The sequence below is a fragment of the Carcharodon carcharias genome, chromosome 1 (genome assembly GCF_017639515.1).
Source record: "Carcharodon carcharias isolate sCarCar2 chromosome 1, sCarCar2.pri, whole genome shotgun sequence".
In the NCBI taxonomy this organism is placed as follows: Eukaryota; Metazoa; Chordata; class Chondrichthyes; order Lamniformes; family Lamnidae; genus Carcharodon; species Carcharodon carcharias.
In genome coordinates this window covers 107,257,845-107,277,292 of record NC_054467.1, presented here as the reverse complement: position 1 = coordinate 107,277,292, position 19,448 = coordinate 107,257,845, and the positions used below count along the sequence as shown (strand labels likewise).

The following is a 19,448-nucleotide window of genomic DNA, read 5'->3' as shown; positions in this document are numbered from 1 at the left end:
TGCCATAACTGCACTCACTTGGCGCTCAGATCTCTATCGCAACATGCAGTCAACTATGTCAACCGCAAGGGCTTCCATTTGGTGAATGTGCAATTGATGTGCGACCACCACGAACTCAACCTGCAGGTTTGCATTTGGTTCCTGGAGAGTGTGCACGACTCCTACATTCTCAGTAGGTCTCAGATCCCTGACATATCCCAGGGTCCACAGAAGCTGCAGGGATGGCTCCTCAGGGACAAGGAATATCCACAGAGTATGTGGCTGATGACACCCATGCAGTAGCCTCAGATTGCAGCAGAGTGATGGTATAATGAGGCTCATGCAGCAACTTGCAACTTGGTGGAGCAGACCATCAGGATGCTGAAAATGAGGTTCTGGTGCCTGGACCAGTCTGGTAGAGCCCTGCAGTGTGGTCCAAGAAGGTGACACACATTGTCATCGCCTGCTGCTCCCTTTACAACCTGGCGCTGCAACGAGCAAAGGAGTTGGCTGAGGAGGAGATGGAGGAGCTGGAGGTCTCCTCCAGTGAGGAGGACGTCGACAGGGATGAGGGTGAGGAGGTCCTCAAAGGCGACGATGAATGTGATAAGGCCATTGAATTGGCCAGATGAGGCAGGCACACTCGGGAGGCCCTCATAGCTGCTAGATTTGTGAAGGCTGTTGGTGTCATGCAGTGAGGAGCCACCATAGATCCTCACATTGCATCTGTGAACGCTTGACTCCAATCTGGCTGATGGCAGCTCACATACTCTTTGTGATAAGGCTACTGACATGGACATACAGCGGAGGCCCTAACAGTCACTCGATTCCAGGAGGATGATGACAACATGCAGTGAGAACGTTCCATAGATCTTTTCACATAACCTCTGTGAATGACTCCTGTCTGGCCGAAGGCAGCTCACTTGAGCTTTGTGATCAGGGTCGTATCATGGAGATGCAGCCATGAAATTTAAATGCCCCTGATTTTTTGTCAGCCTTCAGCACCTGAGCCATTCAGGAGCACAGCGTCACTGGTCACAGATGCTGACAAGATGGGGGCCAGCCCCACCATAAGGTGCTGAGAGCACACAGAGAGAATGATGGAACTCTGTGACTGCCCACTACATTCTGCAGCAATGACAAACATCATCAAGGTGCCAGCATCAGTAATGTGTCCAAGGAGTGTGAGGCCAGACCATCATTTTGGTCTGAAGGTTACACACGGGGAAGAGGCCCTGGACTGAGACACCTGCCTTTATCTTGTGCAGGAACCAAGGTTTCACATCTGAGTGACATGAACACTTTTCATCATAACAAGGAGCCATAAACAGGGAGACATTCTTGGGAGTTTATTTACAATAGTGAACATTATGTATGGGTGATTAACACCCGTATCCGGGCTGTGCAACCACATCTTTGTAACCTTCCTAATCCTGCCGCAATATCTTGATGCTGCCCCAAAATCCGCACAGAGGTGGGGGCAGCCTGCTGACTGCCATGCCCTGTCTGTGATGACCTGAACAGGTGTCGTCTAGAGGGCCAAGACCTGGAGGCCCCAGCTGTCTGGCAGCGGCACCCTCCTCTGCGTGTGGAGTTGGATCTGCTGGGGTCACATGAAGAAGGGATTCGGATGAGCCGGACACTCCCAGAGTCACCTAGGTGGATGGCCATAGGGTATTGAGCTGCTGGTCCCCCTCCCTGTGGGTACCCTAAGGTTCCTGGCTGACTCTGTGAGTGGAAGGGGAAGCTGGAGTGAGATTGGGCTGCCCTGCACCCTCTCACGTACACACTGTTGGAGGCCAACTATGGCATCAGTGATGGAGTTCAGCCCACACAGTGGAGGAGGAGCGATGTCCTGGTCCAAGATCTCCATGGCAACTGCCATCCTACCAGTGTTGACCTCGGTGCATTGGCATGCCGGCGCTATCACCTCAGCCTGAAGGTGGATGGACTCCTCCACTGTGCCTTGCAATCTGAGGAGTGCAGCAGACATCCCTTCCTGATGTTCCCGAGCTTGACTTTGCAGCTCCAACTGAGGTATGACCGAGTCCAGAGGCTCGTCATCTGAATCAGACTCAGCAAATTTCTGGCCTCCAGCAGTCCTCCAAGTGCCAGAAAGCTGGGCAGTCTCTGCCATCGCCTGACGTGATTAGACAGTGCGATGTGCTCACCAGATTGTGAGCCCAAGGCCTCTCTAAAGTTAGGTCCCACCAAGGTGTGTGTGACTGCACTGGTGGAGAGTGTGGGTGAGCGCTGTGATGGGTCTTCAATGAAGGTGCCTTCAGATTCCTCTTCAGAGGTTTCTTCAGGGCTTGTTTGAAGGCCCTGGGTTGTGGACTCGGTCAGCTGTCTCCCAGATGTGCCTGCGAAAGCAAGGACAGATGATTAATGCGGAACAGGGGAACTATCTCACAGAATAGCTGTCTGAGGGATGTTGCACTGCTGGATCCTCACTTGGTAGAGCACCACTGACCTCACCATCAACACAGGAACAGTCCAGATCCTCGCCGGCCAGCTGGACGACTGTATTTCCAAAATCTGTGAGGACCTTGATTTCTGGCATTCCTCCACCAGTGTGTAACCCCTCCCTCTTGTGTGCCAGCTTGTCCTGCATGAATAGAGATGGAGAGGGTGTAAGCAGGACACCTGCCAGGCCAGATGATAAGTATGTCTGGCATGTGTGGGTGGTGACTGGTCCCATGGATAGGATCAGGCCAATGAAGTTGCATGTGAGGGAGTGAATGGTGATGTCCCTTGAACTGGCAGCATGTGAGATCTCTGTGGATGTGTGATGAGTTTGAGTGTGAGTTGAGAGTGATGAGAAGAGTGACTTAACCTGGCAGAACAGAGATCATTCATCCTCTTGCGGCTTCGGGTGGTCTCCTGTTTTGCAGGGCATTGGTGCTGACCACCACTTCCCATGCCAGATTGGTGATGTTGCTGGCCCTCCTGTGGTCAGAACAGGGATAGAGGACATCATTGCAGGCCTCATGGCGTGCAAAAGGTGCTCAAGGGATGCGTAATTAAACCAGGGCGTCTGCAGTCTTATTGCCTTTCAGGGCCATGTCTTCTTTGCAGCAGTCATGGTCTGGAAGCACTGAGAGGTGTCCGCATGGCTGCACTTTAAATATGGCACCCGGTGTGATGAAGCGGCGAGATGTAAAACTGACTGTAAAAGTTTCTATAGGTTGTGAAGAGAAAAAGATCGGTCAAGACAAATGTAGGTCCCTTAGAGTCTGAAAAAGGGGAATTTATAATGGGGAACAAAGAAATGGCTGACCAACTAAATACATACTTTGGTTCTGTCTTCACAAAGGAGGATACAAATAACATACCAGAAAAGTTGGGGAACATGGGGTTTAGTGAGATGGAGGAATTAAAAGAAATCAGTATTAATAGGGAAATGGTGTTGGAGAAATTGATGGGATTGAAAGCCGAAAATTCTCTAGGGCCTGATAACCTACATCCCAGAGTACTTAAGGAAGTGGCCCTAGAAATAGTGGATGCATTGGTGGTCATCTTCCGAGATTCTATAGACTCTGGAACAGTTCCAACAGATTGGAGGATAGCTAATGTAACTCCACTACTTAAAAAGGGAGGTAGAGAGAAAACGGAATTATAGACCAGTCAGCCTAATGCCGGTAGTGGGGAAAATTCTAGAGTCCATTATAAAAGATTTAGTAGCTGAGCACGTGGAAAACAGTGGCAGAATCAGACAGAGTCAGCATGGATTTATGAAAGGTAAATGCTTCACAAATCTACTGGAATTTTTCGAGAATATAACTAGTAGAGTTGATGAGCAGGAGACAATGGATGTGGTTTATTTGGACTTTCAGAAGGCCTTCAACAAAGTCCCACATGAAAGATTAGCATGTAAAATTAAAGCACATGGGATTTGGGGTAGTGTATTGAGATGGATATAAAACTGATTGGCAGACAGGAAACAAAGAGTAGGAATAAACGGGTCTTTTTCCAAATGGCAGGCAGTGACTAGTGGGGTACCACAGGGATCGGCGCTATTCACAATTTATATTAATGATTTAGATGAGGGAGCTAAATGTAATATCTCCAAATTTGCAGATGACACAAAGCTAGGTGGGAGGGTGTGAGGAGGATGCAGAGCTGCTTCAGGGTGATTTGGCCAAGCTGAGTGAGTGGGCAAATGCATGGCAGATGCAATATAATTTGGATAAGTGTGAGGTTATCCACTTTGGTAGCAAAAACAAGGCAGATTATTATCTAAATGGCTATAAATTGAGAGAGGGGAATGTGCAACGAGACCTGGGTGTCCTCGTACACCAGTCGTTGAAGGTAAGCATGCAGGTGCAATAGGCGATAAAGAAGGCAAATGGTATGTTGGCCTTCATAGCGAGAGGATTCGAGTACAGGAGCAGAGATGTCTTGCTGCAATTATACAGGGCCTTGGTGAGACCATATTTGGAATATTGTGTGCAGTTTTGGTCTCCTTATCTGAGGAAGGATGTTCTTGCTATAGAGGGAGTGCAGCAAAGGTTTACCTGACTGACTCCTGGGATAGCAGGACCGACATATGAGGAGAGATTGAGTCGGTTAAAATTATATTTGCTGGAGTTCAGAAGAATGAGGGGGGATCTAATAGAAACCTATAAAATTCTAACAGGACTAGACAGGGTAGATGCAGGAAGGATGTTCCTGATGATGGGGAAATCCAGAACCAGGGGTCACAGTCTGAGGATACGGGGTAGACCATTTAGGACTGAGATGAGAAATTTCTTCACCCAGAGAGTGGTGAGCCTGTGAAATTCGCTACCACAGAAAGCAGTTGAGGCCAAAACATTGTGTGTTTTCAAGAAGGTGTTAGATATAGCTCTTGGGACGAAAGGGATCAAAGAATATGGGGAGAAAGCGGGAGCAGGCTGTTGAGCTGGATGATCAGCCATGATCATGATGAATGGCAGAGCAGGTTCGAAGGGCCTACTTTTGCTCCTAGTTTCTATCTGATGGTGTGGCGAGCGAATGAAATTTGTTTGAAATAATGTGTTTCCTGGGAATGCATAACTAATGAGGTGGGATTGGAATGATACGGCGTGAAAAGCTGCCACTGTGGCTGGCGGGTTAATGTCCTTTTTCCCTTTTTCCTACCCGCAACCGTACTTAGTGCATATCTGGGACGATTCCGCCACAAGTCTGTGGAGTGACTGAATTAGGTGAGATGTACAACTTCAATTTCCCGATTTTATCTCTGCATCTCATCAGTCAGACCTCTCACCTGCCTGTGGAGGTTTCGTTATTGTGATATATTTGCATGCCATGAATACTCATTAATGTAAAAACTTTATTGAGAAAAAAGTCCTACCTTCAAAATAAGGTTAGTGCCACAAGCAAATCTTGTTGTGCCTGGTTCATGTTAGTTTAAAGGTGGCATGCAACAGTTGGCTTTGTGCAGTTGTATCTAAGGTCAGGGGTTTTCCTTGTTGAACTCTACGGCACAAGGCAGGAGAGAGGGAGAATGACAGCTAGCATGGAGTCTGGGGCCCGGCAACAGTGAATCATTAATTGGGAGGAATGATAAGGCTGAGGGCATGGAGGAGTGAAATGGGAAGGGCCTGGTGTTGTGGGTGTGGTGGGGAGGGGTGGTGAGGACAGTCAAGGTTAAGAAAATGAAGGGCCTAAAAGCAGTTTCAATACTGACCAAATGTGGGGCCATCACAGGGTGTTGGCTGGCAGAGACCTTATGGGCTGTGGGTTCACAGTTCAATTATCCCTGCTGAGAATGATCTTGGAGAATCTCATCGACAATTCATAGAAAGGAGGGCCAGCTGAGCCATGTCCCAAGAGTGGCGAGTACAACACTGGACACTAAAATGAACATTCAATAAACAGTAAACAGAAAAGCACAACATTATTTCATCCACAATAAAGAAATATTCCTAACTCCCCTGTAACCATCAATGTGTACGAACCATGAATAAGCTGGTTTCAACAAATAATGGTGATGCACAGAAAAATAAAGTGAAACGAATGTATTGTAAATTATTTACAAATGCAGTTTAAATTTAAAAAATACCAGTGCCAGCTTTGTGCTCGCAATAATGTCAATGGAGTTGGGCAGGGGAGTTGTGGCCTAGGTGTAGAACCTCCCTGTTTGGCCAGGAGGCTCCTTTATAACTCACCCGTACCTGCAGCATTCTCAGCTGACAGCGGGTTTCACCATTGAAAAGCATCCCTGCCGCAGAATCTCATGTGTTTCCCTGCATGCTGCTGACTTCAAATTTTAACTCTAATCATATGCGAAATGGGAACAAACAACAGAGCAGAAGTAGCTCATGTGCTACTGACAAAATTCTGCCCATAGATCTGAAAATCAAACTGAGCAGAGAAGGAAGAGAACTGATCACTCCCTAACATTGGATTAGGAATTCAGGACTCCTTAAGTGAGATTATCCTGACGCTGTGTCAAAATCCTGGAACTCCCTCCCTAACAGCACTGTGGGTGTACCTACACCACAGGGATTGCGCTGGTTCAAGAAGGCAGCTCCCCTCCCCAACTTCTCAAGGGCAATTAGGGATGGGCAATAAATGCTGGTCTAGCCAGCAATGCCCACATCCTGTAAATGAATTCAAAAAAACATATTTAGTAGAAAATAATCGCAATGTGTTTTCTCATTCAGCAAGATATAAGTTATTAAATTGCCAGAAAATGCCAATGGAAAATATCCAACAATTTCTTAAGTTAGGAAAGATGTTAGGATAGACCTCATTTCCTTTTTAATTAAGCTGCTTAAATCAACGGAATTGAAAGCTTTTCCACGCAGATTATTGCACAAGAGATAACACGAATGAGTGGCAGGGCACAATTTGATCGTCATATATATGGATATTTTGACAGTTATCCCACAGCAGGCATATAGATTTGAGTTATTTTTGAAACATGCCTCTAAGCTGAAAAAGACTAGTTTCTCAGGACAACCCCAAATTAGGATGTAAATCAGAAGCCAGATTGCCTCAGACAATGGGGGCTCACTAAGATACTTTCCAACATTCATTCATACCAGAGGGACTTGAATGCTTTGTCCTTTTGAGTTTTGGAGAAAGCTCATTTCAAGGGGCCTTCATCCAGGCAGGTTTGATTTGTAGCTCTATTGGCCAGCCCACAGGTCTGAAAGGGTCAGGCAAAAAAATGACCTAACTCCTGCTGAGGAGAGGATTGAAACGACAAGTCTGCAAGGGCAGTGAGCCTTTTGTTAAGGGAAAAATCATAAGAGCCTTTGCTAAGGAAAATAGTTCAGAATGTAGGTGGATTAATAAGAAAACCTCTTGTTTAAGCTAAGTAAGGCAATCCATCAAAGTTGGACCAGTGGCCTTATGAAAATATATGTTGTACTGCTTGAAGTAAGTGACTCTGATCATAACTCAGTTCTCTGCATCTCACCCTACTGTGGAACATAGCAGTTTACAATTCAAACCAAACTTCACCTCATCTCATGTTAACCATGTCTGCATTGGATAGACTGAAGAAATGCACTCAAAAACAATGTGAGTATCTAGTCCAGCTTGCAAGAGCGGTGCTATTATTACACCTCTGAGTCCAACCATCATACAAGTAGATCTAGGGTGGTGTCAATAAATTCCATAAAAGTAAGACACTCAGGGCACTTATGAAAACAATGACACCACCGAAGAAGGCATCCACAGTTGGCACAAATTTGTAACAGATATGGATCATTTACTTGTGAGCAATACCCTTGTAGTTTACCAGCAATAAAGTGGACTATGAGTAAAGTGACGTGGACAAGATTTCTGTAATTCTACATTTTTGCTGGAATGTGGCCTTCCAAATTATTTGCTTTAGGGAGGATGGATGTAATGAAGAAACAAAAACAGAATTACCTGGAAAAACTCAGCAGGTCTGGCAGCATCGGCGGAGAGCCGATGCTGCCAGACCTGCTGAGTTTTTCCAGGTAATTCTGTTTTTGTTTTGGATTTCCAGCATCCGCAGTTTTTTTGTTTTTATATATGGATGTAATGAAGGTTTGGTTAAAGCATGGTATACATACATCTCACCTGTACATACTCTCTTTCCTGTTTGATTTCAGGCTGATTCTTTTCAGAAAACATCCACAAAGATTGCAAGGAAAATGTGGTGGAAAAACACAAAAATGATCATTATCATTGTGGTAATTGTGGTTGTGATCATCATCCTCATCATTCTCTTTGCTACAGGTGTCATCCCAACATAAGACCTTTCGACCTTGCACTGATGGAACAGTTATTGGAGCAATTTCACTTTCTTGTATATAATGCAGTTCTTCTCTAGAAATATGTATTAAATACTTTAAATAAAACAAATTACATTACAACAAATTTTATAAAAACAAATGAATAATAAAGAAATTTATATTTGAACTTATTTCTTTCTAGAATTACAAATTGCCATACCTTTATTGTTACAAAGCCTATTTAAATGTATGTAAAACATTTTTCCACCTTCCTCCCCACACTCTGTAATAACTACTTATCTAACAGCTATTTCCCAAAGTGTTGGAGTACAGTTGAGGCCTAGCTGGACGAATGCTGCAACCTTCCATGTGAGCTAAAATAGTGAGCACTACAGGTTATTCGGTTGTGATCAATTGTATTCTCAATGCCCATTGTACTTTCCAGCAGTGTTATGGAAAGTAGTCAAGAGCACAGACCCATTGTTACCCCAGCTTAGATCAACTAAATTAGCAGATAGGGTATCTTCCTGGTCTGGGGGAAAAAATACATATAATTTGCGTTTTTCTTTTAAAAAAAAGACCTTTGTTGCCATCTCTTTATCCTTCCAGGTATATGACAGCAGGTTTCCAAAGTGCTGTAACACAGGTTGGCAGGGCAAGAGATGGAGAAGCAAAGAGAAACAAGAGTAGCAAAGGAAGGAAACAGCAAGCAAGGTTACATTATAACTATGAATGAAACTTTGTGTACAGAAGTAGGAACTCACCAAGTGTGAAAATGACTTCATTGTTTCTGTAGTTTTATGGGTGTAAGCAATGCAGAATAAGGAAGCGGTGATGGTAAACAGGAAGAATAGGATAATGATCTGCAAATATTTTATTTCAAACAGTTACACTATTAGGCAGCACCACTGCTTGTTTACTTACCTCCATTATATGCCATATTATCATTTCAGTGCTGTACTTAGGCAGCACTGTAACATTTCTCAAATGAGATGTTAAACCGCAGTCCCATCTACCCTCTCAGGTGAACATTTATGAGCATAAATAATTCAATGACAAGGCTGAAGGGAATTTCAGGAGACCTACTCAATCAATGTCACTAAAGCAGATTATCTGGTCATTTATTTTATTGTTGTTTGTGGGGCCTTGCTGTGTGCAAATTGGCTGCTGTGTTTTCTACATTACAATGGTTACAATTCAAACCATCTCATTAGCTGTAAAGTACTTTGTGATGTCCAGAGGTCATAAAGTACACTACGTAACTGCAAATTCTTTCTTTTTCTTAATTCACCAATGAGCAAGGACTTATCATTTACAGTCTACTGACATTGTTAAATTAAAAGAGCCTTGCTTGGAAGTGGGATAAACCAGTACAACATATTCTGTTACTTATGAAATTTATTCCACGTGTAACAGCCCAAAGGCAAAGTAAAATGGGAATTGTAGATAGGAATATATAGTGACTGAGATGACTTCAATAAAGTGTTAAGCTCATGTGTCTTTTTAAGCTTTTTTTAATTTGTTATTTGTTTATGGTGCATATTATACAAGACAGCATGCCACAAAGGAGAAACATAATTAGCCAGACTGCGTGACCACTGCTTCTAAATAGGAATGCTGCATGTTTGTTTTTATATAGTTATACCAAATCAAACAAAACTCTCAGCTCACATTAAAGGTAACATGGAAGAACTATTTATCAGCATCAAACTATAGTTCAGATTCTCATAGGCAGCATGGCAGCAATATGCTGTCAGTGTTGTTGTAATCCATAACAGTTTACCTGGGTGTAACAACACATGAGACACAGGCATCAGTGGGATAATAGGTCAATATCTTCCATCAATAGATTCCTGCAGCAACAGCAGAAGCATCAAATCACACCATCAGTTTGTAACCCTTCTTCTCACCCAAGGATAACACAACAACACAATTCTGTATAGACAGCCAGCACATGAAACAGCACAAAAGGCAGCCATTTAGTCCATCATCGCTTGAACAAAATAAGCAATTAGTCCCACACCCCTGCCCTTTCCTCATCACCCTTTAATTTTTCCCTTCAAGTATTTATCTAATTCCCTTTTGAAAATTACTATTGAATCTGCTTCCACTTCGCTTTAGACAATTCATTCCTGTTCATAAAAAATACCCTGTGTAAGTTTACTTTACCTGAAGTCACTTTTGGTTCTTTAGTCGATGACTTTAAATCTGTGTCCTCTGGTTACCAATTCTTCTGCCATTGGGAAAAGTTCACCCTTATTTATTCCATAAAAACCCTTCTTCATTTTGAACATCTCTATCAAATCTCCAAAGATCCCATACGACTTTCTAATAGCCTTCTCAACTTGCCACTTTCAAAGTTTTGTATAGATACATTCCAGTCTCTCTGTTCTCCTACACCCCCTTTAAAACTGTACCATTTAGCTTATATTGCCTCTTCTCAATCTTCCTACCAAACTTTGAAGCATCTATACACCAAATGATAATTTGATTCTTAAATGGTGTAATGTAAAGTGTACGTCATGGCCTAGAATTTCCTTTAAGTGAATTAAATTACTGTTGCCCTTTTAAAAACTCTGCACCTGCCACTTGCCTGTGTGGGAGTTACCTGTGCGCAAATTGCATGTTACAATGATTACAATTCATACCATTGCTTTGGCTTTAAAATGCTTTGTGATGTCCTGAGATCATAACCCTGTGGGTCAGGGTCAATGGGTGGGAGGATGGCAAATCTCAAAATCTGCCAGTCATGAGAAACAAGTCCAGTTGTCCATTTGGCATAATGGTCACATAGAACTCAGCCAGTTAGCCACAGTGCACCACCAGTGTAAAACCAGGAAACTCGTACCTGTTTTGCACTAGCACTCATTACCTATACAAATAAGGCCATTGTAGACTCAGCAGGTGCATCACATGGAGCTCAAAAGGCAGGAAGAAATTTGGGGGAAGCATTTAAAAGGTGTACAAAGGTGAAATTCTGGGCGTCTTCACTAAAAAAAAAACCTACGCTGTTTATACACTGTTAATGAGTAGAAAATAGCAAAGAAACTCATCCACGTTTTCTACCATGATGCACCAACTTGAAAGTGTTTGCAAAAGTTACACATTTTTAAAAAATTTAAGTTGATGTGTGTGCTCCAGATGCAGGTAATGTAGACAGTCAGTGTTCAAGCTCAGTCCAAAGGAATCTGCTTCATGAACAGATGAACCAAAGAAAATCTCCAAAAGTAGAATAGAAACCTGATCAATTCAAGTTCTTTTTCAGATACAAAAATTGGTACAACACAGGATCTACAAATGCGTTATTCAGTTTGAGGATATGCAAAGCATGCTGCAAGGTTTAGCAGTAACTGCGGAGTCCAATTTTCACACATGCAATGTTACATTATTGCTTAATGGAACTGCCATATACCAAGCAACGGATGGCAATTCCAAAACCATCCGAAACGGAGCTTCCAGTGACATAAGCCTTAAGCCAAAACAAAAACAGAATTACCTGGAAAAACTCAGCAGGTCTGGCAGCATCGGTGGAGAAGAAGAGTTGACGTTTCGAGTCCTCATGACCCTTCAACAGAACCTTAAGCCAGCCCATTTCTTTTCTGAATGCTATTATTGCCTCCATTGAAGAGGAGCCTCCTTTGTCCAGATATAATAAGTTTGGTGGGATATAACAGGACAAGACAATCTTGATGCCAGGTCCCATGCACAGATATTAATGGAAGAGTTCAGTGCTTAGCACTGAAGGCATGATTGAAGTCCGACTTTTACACAAAAAAAAACTACGAAAGCACGCTTAAATGAGGAGTAATTTCTGTACTCAAAGATTAACATAACCACAAAGTTAGGTTTGTATCTGAATGCAGGGCGTGACATCACACCTGGCCAATACCAAAAGGAATCTAAAGGTCTTCTTGTTGGCTTATTGACACAAAAAGTGGTCAGAGGTGTGGTGGGACCAAAATGGCAATTTATTGGTGGAGGCAGAAGGCATGGTTTAGGTACTAGATGAGTATTTTGCACCAGTGTTTACCAAAGAAGAGGATTTTGGCAAAACCACAGTAAAGGAGGATACCAGGATCCTGAATAAGATATAAATAGAGGTATTAGAAAGGCTGGCAGGACTTCCAAGTGAATAAGTCTATGTGGGATGCATCCTAAGCTGCTGAGGGATGTAAGGGTAGAATTTGTGGAGATGCTGGCCCATATCTTTCAAGCCTCCTCAGATGCAGGGGTAGTGCCAGAGGACCGTAGGACTGCAAATGTTACAACCCTTGTTCAAAAAGGGGGAGAAGGATAAATCCCGCAATTACAGGTCAGTCAGCTTAATGTTGGTGAAAGGTTTTAGAAACAGTAATCTGGGAGAAAATTAACAGCACTTGGACTAATAAAGGAGAATGAGCATGGATTTAAGGCCAAATCATTCTTGATTAACTCGATTGAGTTTTTTGATGAAGTAACAGGGAGTGGATGAGAGAATAATACAACTAATGTTGCGTGTCTGGGCTTTCAAAAGGCATTTGATATTAGCAGCATATATTAGGTTTGTTAGCAAAATTAGGTAAGGAATAAAAGAGAGTGTTATGGTGAATGTTTTTTAGACTGGAAGGAGTCACATAGGGGAATTCCCAAGGTTCAGGAATAGGACCACTGCTGTTTTTGATACACATCAATGACTTGGACTTGGGGCACAGAGCACAATTTCAACATTTGCAGATGACAAAATATTGAAAGTATAGTAAACAATGAAGTAGACGGGCTGGTGAAATGGAGTGACACAGCAGAGAGAATTTCAATGCAGAATACTGAGGTAATACATTTTGGTGGAATAAATAAGGAGGCAATGCAAGCTAAAGGGGGGTGTTTGCAAAATTGGATGGGGATCAGGTGATGTTTGTCCCTGAATCTTTGAAGGTGACAGGAAGGTTAAGAAAGTAGGTAATAAAGCATATGGGATCCAGAACTTTATAAATAGATGCATAGAATACAAAAGCCAAGAAGTTATGCTGTACCTAGTTTGGCCCCAGCTGCAGTACTGTGTCCAATTCTGGGAACCACACTCTAGAAAGGCTTTAGAGAGAGTAGAGGGTTAAAATCTCTAGACTATTTCTCAAGTCACATGAAAATTGACAGTGTCATGGAATCTGTGGTTGCCAAGTGTTTTGAGACAGTCCCTTAATGAAAAGGGAAACTGAAAAAAGAAAAGGGAAACTGACCTACCCAGTTTCTAAGGAAACCAAAACTTCTGAACAGATTGAAACCAGTTGAGGCTACATAGAGAAACAGAGATTTCCAAGCTAAGTAACTGAAGTTGATGAGTCCAATGGTGCAGTTAAGGCAAGCTGAAGAAAACAGAGGTGAGATCCAGAAGCTGAGCACAATCAAGTACACTGTTGCTGCAGCTGTTTGTTACTTCCAGATAACATTGGTGGATTTAAACCATCCAGACCATTCCAAGCAGAGTTGAGGTTCTGCATATGCGTGCCATTTTTGGTGAAGACTATGCTTATGGAACTCAGGTTGGTTGTGTGCTGCTCTTGGCTGGGGATCAGTCTACATCCTAGAAGAGGAGTTGAAATTCTTCGTAAGGAACACAGTTTAGAAGGACTTTGTGACTATATGTTGAGTAGACTGCTGGTCAATTCATTAAATCTCAGTTGTATTGGTCATATAAATGTGTATTATGTGGTTTATAATCAACTGCAATTTGCCTATTAATTAATTTTTCATTTATATTGATTCTGGATTTAGAGAAAACATGGTTAGCTAAGACAATATTTAGGTGTTTGACTCCTGTATAAGAATTCCTCAGTTTTAAACTATGGAATCTTGTGGCTTCCTTCTTTTCGTATTCCTTGTTTTTTTTAAATGTAGGGTCTCAAATGAGATTATAACAGTAGAGATAAACAGATTAAGGAAGTGAACGCATGGCTGAAGGAGTGTTGTAGGAAAAAAGTATTCCATTTCAAGGCACCAGTGTTGGGACAGGAAGGAACTGTACCTGTTGGGTGGGCTGAATATGTGAACAGTGGTGGGACTAGGGTCCTAGTGGAAACTTTAAAATAGCATGTGGAGGGAGGACAAAGATGGAAAAGATGGTATGGATAATAATTTACAAACAAGCAGAAGGGAACCCAGTAGAGTAGCAGTCATAAATTGTGCTTTAGGAACAAAAGCTAAAGGGAAAATTAAACAATGTAAATGAATTAAACCGGGATAGTAAAACATCACAGCAGGAGAGGTTTGGGTGCATTGCCCAAATAAGTGCTCTTTGTACAAACATAAAGTATAAGGGACAATGAATGAATTGCAGACACAAATTCAACTTGTAGAGTATTAAGCTACCCATTACAAAGTTGTGACTGCTATACAGTCAGGATTGAACCAAAACATACCAGGTTATAAAGTGTACAGGAAAGATAGTAAAAATAGTAGAGAGCAGCTGCCTTAATGATTAAGGATGAAATTACTTCAATGATGAGAGGATGTAATGAGAGTCAAGCAGGCAGTGGAGACACTATGGAAAGAATTAAAAAATAGAAACGATTTTAAGTTTGTGGTGACAGTTGCATACCTGCCACCAGGGGCCTATATAAAGTGATAGATTGTATAAATAGGCAAGCATGTCACAAAGGCAGAGCGGGGCATTTTAACTTTCATACAGCCTGGGATAAGCAGACTAGACTATCAAAGTTAAAAACAAAAACAGAATTACATGGAAAAACTCAGCAGGTCTGGCAGCATCGGCGGAGAAGAAAAGAGTTGACGTTTCGAGTCCTCATGACCCTTCGACAGAACGTTAATGGATTTATAGCGTGTCTGGGGTAATTTCTGAAACAATGTGAGGTGCAACCTAAGTGACATGCCATACTACATTCATAAACGAGCCAGAATTAGCTAACAGCCTAATACTGCTTGAAAATTGGTCAAATCATGGTCATATGATCAAGTTCAATGTAGTGTTTAAAGAGGAGAAAAATGGAACAGCTAAGATAATAGAATAGGCAAAAGTGGCTTCAGTGGGGTGAGGCAGACAGAGACTGTCTACAGTAGTGAGTAAAATGACATAAGATTAGAGATGTTCAAAAAAAGAATTTAACGTGATACAGAACAAGTTTATACCACTAAAGGGCAAGATTTTTACTTGCCAGAAAAGACAGCCATGGACAAGAGGTAAGAGACAACACAAAACTAAAAGTCAAAGCATTCAATCATGCAAAGCACAGATTCTAGTAAGCGGCAAAGATACAAAGAGGAGCAAGGGTGGCAGATGATACAAAGAAAATGAAAATTACAGTTGGATTCGGATAGATGGTAGACAGAGCAACATGAAGGCCCTTCCAAACTGATAATGCAATGTTGCCAATGAAAATGAGAAAATGGCAAACATGCTGAATAACTTTGTATCAGCATTTACAGTATTCAGCATGCCAGTGATCCCAAAGAAGCTATTAAATTAGGGACAGGGACTCAACAAAAGCAATGTAAAACAAAATTAATGTAAGCAAGATAACAAGGGAGTAATTAATAGTACTAAAGGGCGACAAACTCCCAGGACCAGATTGTTTCCATCCTAGGGCTTTAAAAGGTGAAATATACCAGATACCTGAACTATAATCTTCCAAATGTCTTTGCTTTCAGTCCTTCAGATTAAAAGGTTGTGCCTGTCACTCTGCTGTTTCGTTAAGTTGACAGAGGGAAACCAAAAAGTTTATAGACCAGTTAGCCTAGCAGTTGTTGGGGAATTGCTAGACTCTATAACTAAGTGACCAAATACCTTGAAAATTTTCAGCTGACCAGAGAGAACCAGCATGGATTTCTACCTTTTGTCATAACTGACAAATCTGATTAAGGCAAAAGGTAACTAAGGTAGTGGACAGGTGTATGTTTATGCATGTTTTTATATTGAATGTCTTCTGGAAGTCAATCAAGTCCCTCATAGCTAAAGTTGAAGCTCATGGAATCGAAAGCAAGTTATTGGCCTGATATGGAAATTGGCTGAGCAAACTCAGAGTCGGGAATAATGGGCAGGATGTGATCAGTGGTGTCCATAAGGGTCTGTGTTGAGGTCCTGCAATTCACCATATTCATTAACGATGAAATAGAAATGTAAAATTACAAAGATATTGATAAATTAAGTATTCAGGGGAACAGACAGGCTACATGGGAAGAAATTATTTCTGTTAGTCAGGGAACCTAGCACCGGGATCAGAGTTTAAAAATTAGAGGTAGACCTTTCAGGAGTGAAATTAGGAAACACCACACAAGAGGTGATTGAAATGGGAATTCATCTGCAAACAGCAACTGATGCTAGATCAATTGTGAATTTAAACACCAAGGTTGAAAGATTTTTGTCAGCAGCCCTGCAGCAATTAGGTGAGAATTCCAACCCTCACTGGAAGACCTGCCAGCTTTGTAGTCCCTACTAGGACTTCAAACAACCCTCAAATTCTAAGTGCCAGGAGGTCAGGATAATGGTAAGTCTAGGGGGGGTCTCAGGGTGAGAAAGGGAGGGAGAAGCAGAGGTTGTTGTTGGAAAGGCCAAGTGGTGAGGGAGACACACTCGGGGTGGGGGCAAAGGGTGAGTAGGAGTTACCTCCCACCACTCCCTGCAGCCCAAGCATGCTTACCTGCCAGACATCTTCCACCCCCCACCCCACCCCCACCAAACCCTTGCATTCACTGATTTCCTCTCACCAGCCTTAAAATTGCAGGCAGTGGGAATCAGCCCCTAACAGACTTCAACTGGGGTGAGGAGAGGCAGGCTGCCCTAAGGCCTGACCCAACCACCCTACCCCGCCTAAAATTTCTGACAGGTCGTGGTAGGCCACCCAGAGAATTTTAAGAGCCCTGCTGCACCCCCACCTCCTACTAGTACTATGACACAGACAAGAGAATCTGGGGCTGCTCTTAAAAGCAGCTCAGAAGAGATTTCAAGTTTCGAAGGGTTTAGATACAGTTAAGTCGAGAAATTCTTCCAGTGTCTGAAGGGTTAAGAATCAGCGGGCAGCGATTTAATATGAATTGCAAAAGAACCAGAGGCAACACAAGGAAAAAAAATTTACACAAATGGCTGAAATTTTCCCTGAATTGCACTAAGTGCAGTGGCGAGCGTGAAAAAAGGTGCTTCTTGAATTTTCCCTTAATTGCATGAAGTGGGTTGGTGAGTGTGAAAAAAGATGTTTTCCCCGCCAGCCGCAATGGTGGGTTTTTGTGCCATATCATCGGCTTCCCACCTCATTAATTATGCAGCCACAGGAAACATGACGTATCACTGGCAGATAGCCCGAGTTGCCCACCCTGCCATTGCCTTACTGTTTCCTCACTCTGGGTGCCACATCTAACCTGCAGCTGCACTCAGTCCTCAAAGCACGCAGCCCTGGACTGCCTCAGTGAAGACAGGGCCCCAAATGCCAAGAGGAGTTCAGTGACCCATCACTGGAATGTCTTTTGGAGGCCCATCGTGATATCCTCTATCCCCACTCTGGCAAAAAGTCCAGCTATCTCACCACTCTGGCTTGGTAAGCAGTGGCAGTGGGTGCCAATGTTATACTGAAGATGTTGGCCATCCAGCACAGAAAGAGGATGAATGATCTCACCCCTGCCACCAAGGTAAGTCAGGCATCTCATCATACTAAACCCCATTACTCTCAAGCCCATTTACTGGTATCTCACACTGCCGGCTCATACAAACAAGGAGCAGGAGTAGGTCATTCAGCCCCTTGAGCCTGCTCTCAAGATCATAGCTGGTCTGATAGTAACCTGAAATCTGTATCTCACCTACCCGCCATAAGTTATCACCCCCTTGCTTACCAAGAATCTATTACCTTTGCCTTAAAAATATTCCACCACCTTTTCAGGAGGAGTTCCAAAGAATCATGACACTAAATGTAAAAATCTCCCCTCATCTCGGCTTTAAATCGGCAACCCCTTATTTTTAAACAGTGACCCCTAGTTCTAGATTCTCCCACAAGAGGAAATATCCCCTCCACGTCCACCCTGTCAAGACCCCTCAGGATCTTACGTTTCAATCAAGCCGCCTGTTTCTAAACTCCAGCAGATACAAGCCTAGCATTTCCAAACTTTCCTCAAGACAACCCACCCATTCCAGGTATTAGTTTGGTAAACTTTCTGAGCTGCTTCCAATGCATTTACATCTGTCCTTAAAGTGGCCAATATTGTACACAGCACCTGAATGTGGTCTCACTAGTACCCTGCACAACTGAAGCATAACTTCTCTACTTTTGTATTCAATTCCCCTCGATAAATTATAACATTATTAGCTTTCCTAATTACTTGCTGTACTTGCATACTAGCCTTTTGCGATTCATGCACTAGGACACCGAGATCTCTCCGTACCTCAGAGCTCTGCAATCTCTCACCATTTAGATATGCTTTTTATTCTTCCTGCCAAAATGGACAATTTCACATTTTCTCACATTATACTCCATTTGCCAGATCTTTGCCCATTCACTTATCTATATATTTTTGTAGCCTCGTGTCTTCTTCACAACTTACTCTCCTACCTTTGCAAATTTGGCAACCATCCCTTCATCCAAGTCATTTATATAAAATTGTAGAGTTGAGGTCTCAGCACTGATCCCTGTGGCACACCACTCATTACATCTTGCCAACCTGAAAATGCCATTTATGCCTATTGCTTCCTAATAGGCAGCCAATCTTCTATCCATGCCAATGTTACCCTCTATACCATGAGCTTTTATTTTCTGCAATAACCTTTGATGTGGCATCTTATCAAATGCCTTCTGGAAATCTAAATACAGTACATTCACCGGTTCCTTTTATCCACAACACATGTTACTTTCTCAAAGAACTCCAATTAAGTGGGTTAAACACGATATCCCTTTCACAAATCAATGTTGACTGACTGATCTCATCCAAGTGCCCTGCTATAACTTAATTACGGCTTCTACCATTTTTCCTATGACAGATGTTAAGCTAATTGGCCTGTAATTTCCTGCCTTTTTGAATAATGGGAGCTACATTTGCCATCTTCCAATCTAATGGGACCTTCTCCAAACCTAGGGAGCTTTGTGAAATTAAAACCAATGCATCAACTATCTCACTAGATACTTTTAAGACCCTAGGAACATCATCCCTCTCTCATACCCTTATCTCTGAAGAATCATACAGACTGCAAATGTTAACTCTCTCTCCATGGATGCTCCCAGATTTTCCAGCATTTTCTGCTCTTGATTTCCATCATCTGCAGTATTTTGCTTTTCCCTAATCTCTATAGAGACTGCCTCTTCA

General features: G+C 42.6%; 1 protein-coding gene across 1 annotated transcript in view; it reads left to right on the top strand.

Annotated features, from left to right (window-relative positions):
- si:ch73-234b20.5 (uncharacterized protein LOC449923 homolog) overlaps nucleotides 1–9,671 on the top strand; it is a 49,579-nt gene extending 39,908 nt beyond the window's left edge. Inside the window, exon 3 of the mRNA XM_041194671.1 lies at nucleotides 8,055–9,671. Coding sequence (XP_041050605.1) covers nucleotides 8,055–8,198 — 144 coding nt within the window. The 3' untranslated portion in view covers nucleotides 8,199–9,671. The remainder of the gene's footprint in view (nucleotides 1–8,054) is intronic.
- Nucleotides 9,672–19,448: the final 9,777 nt, after the last annotated feature.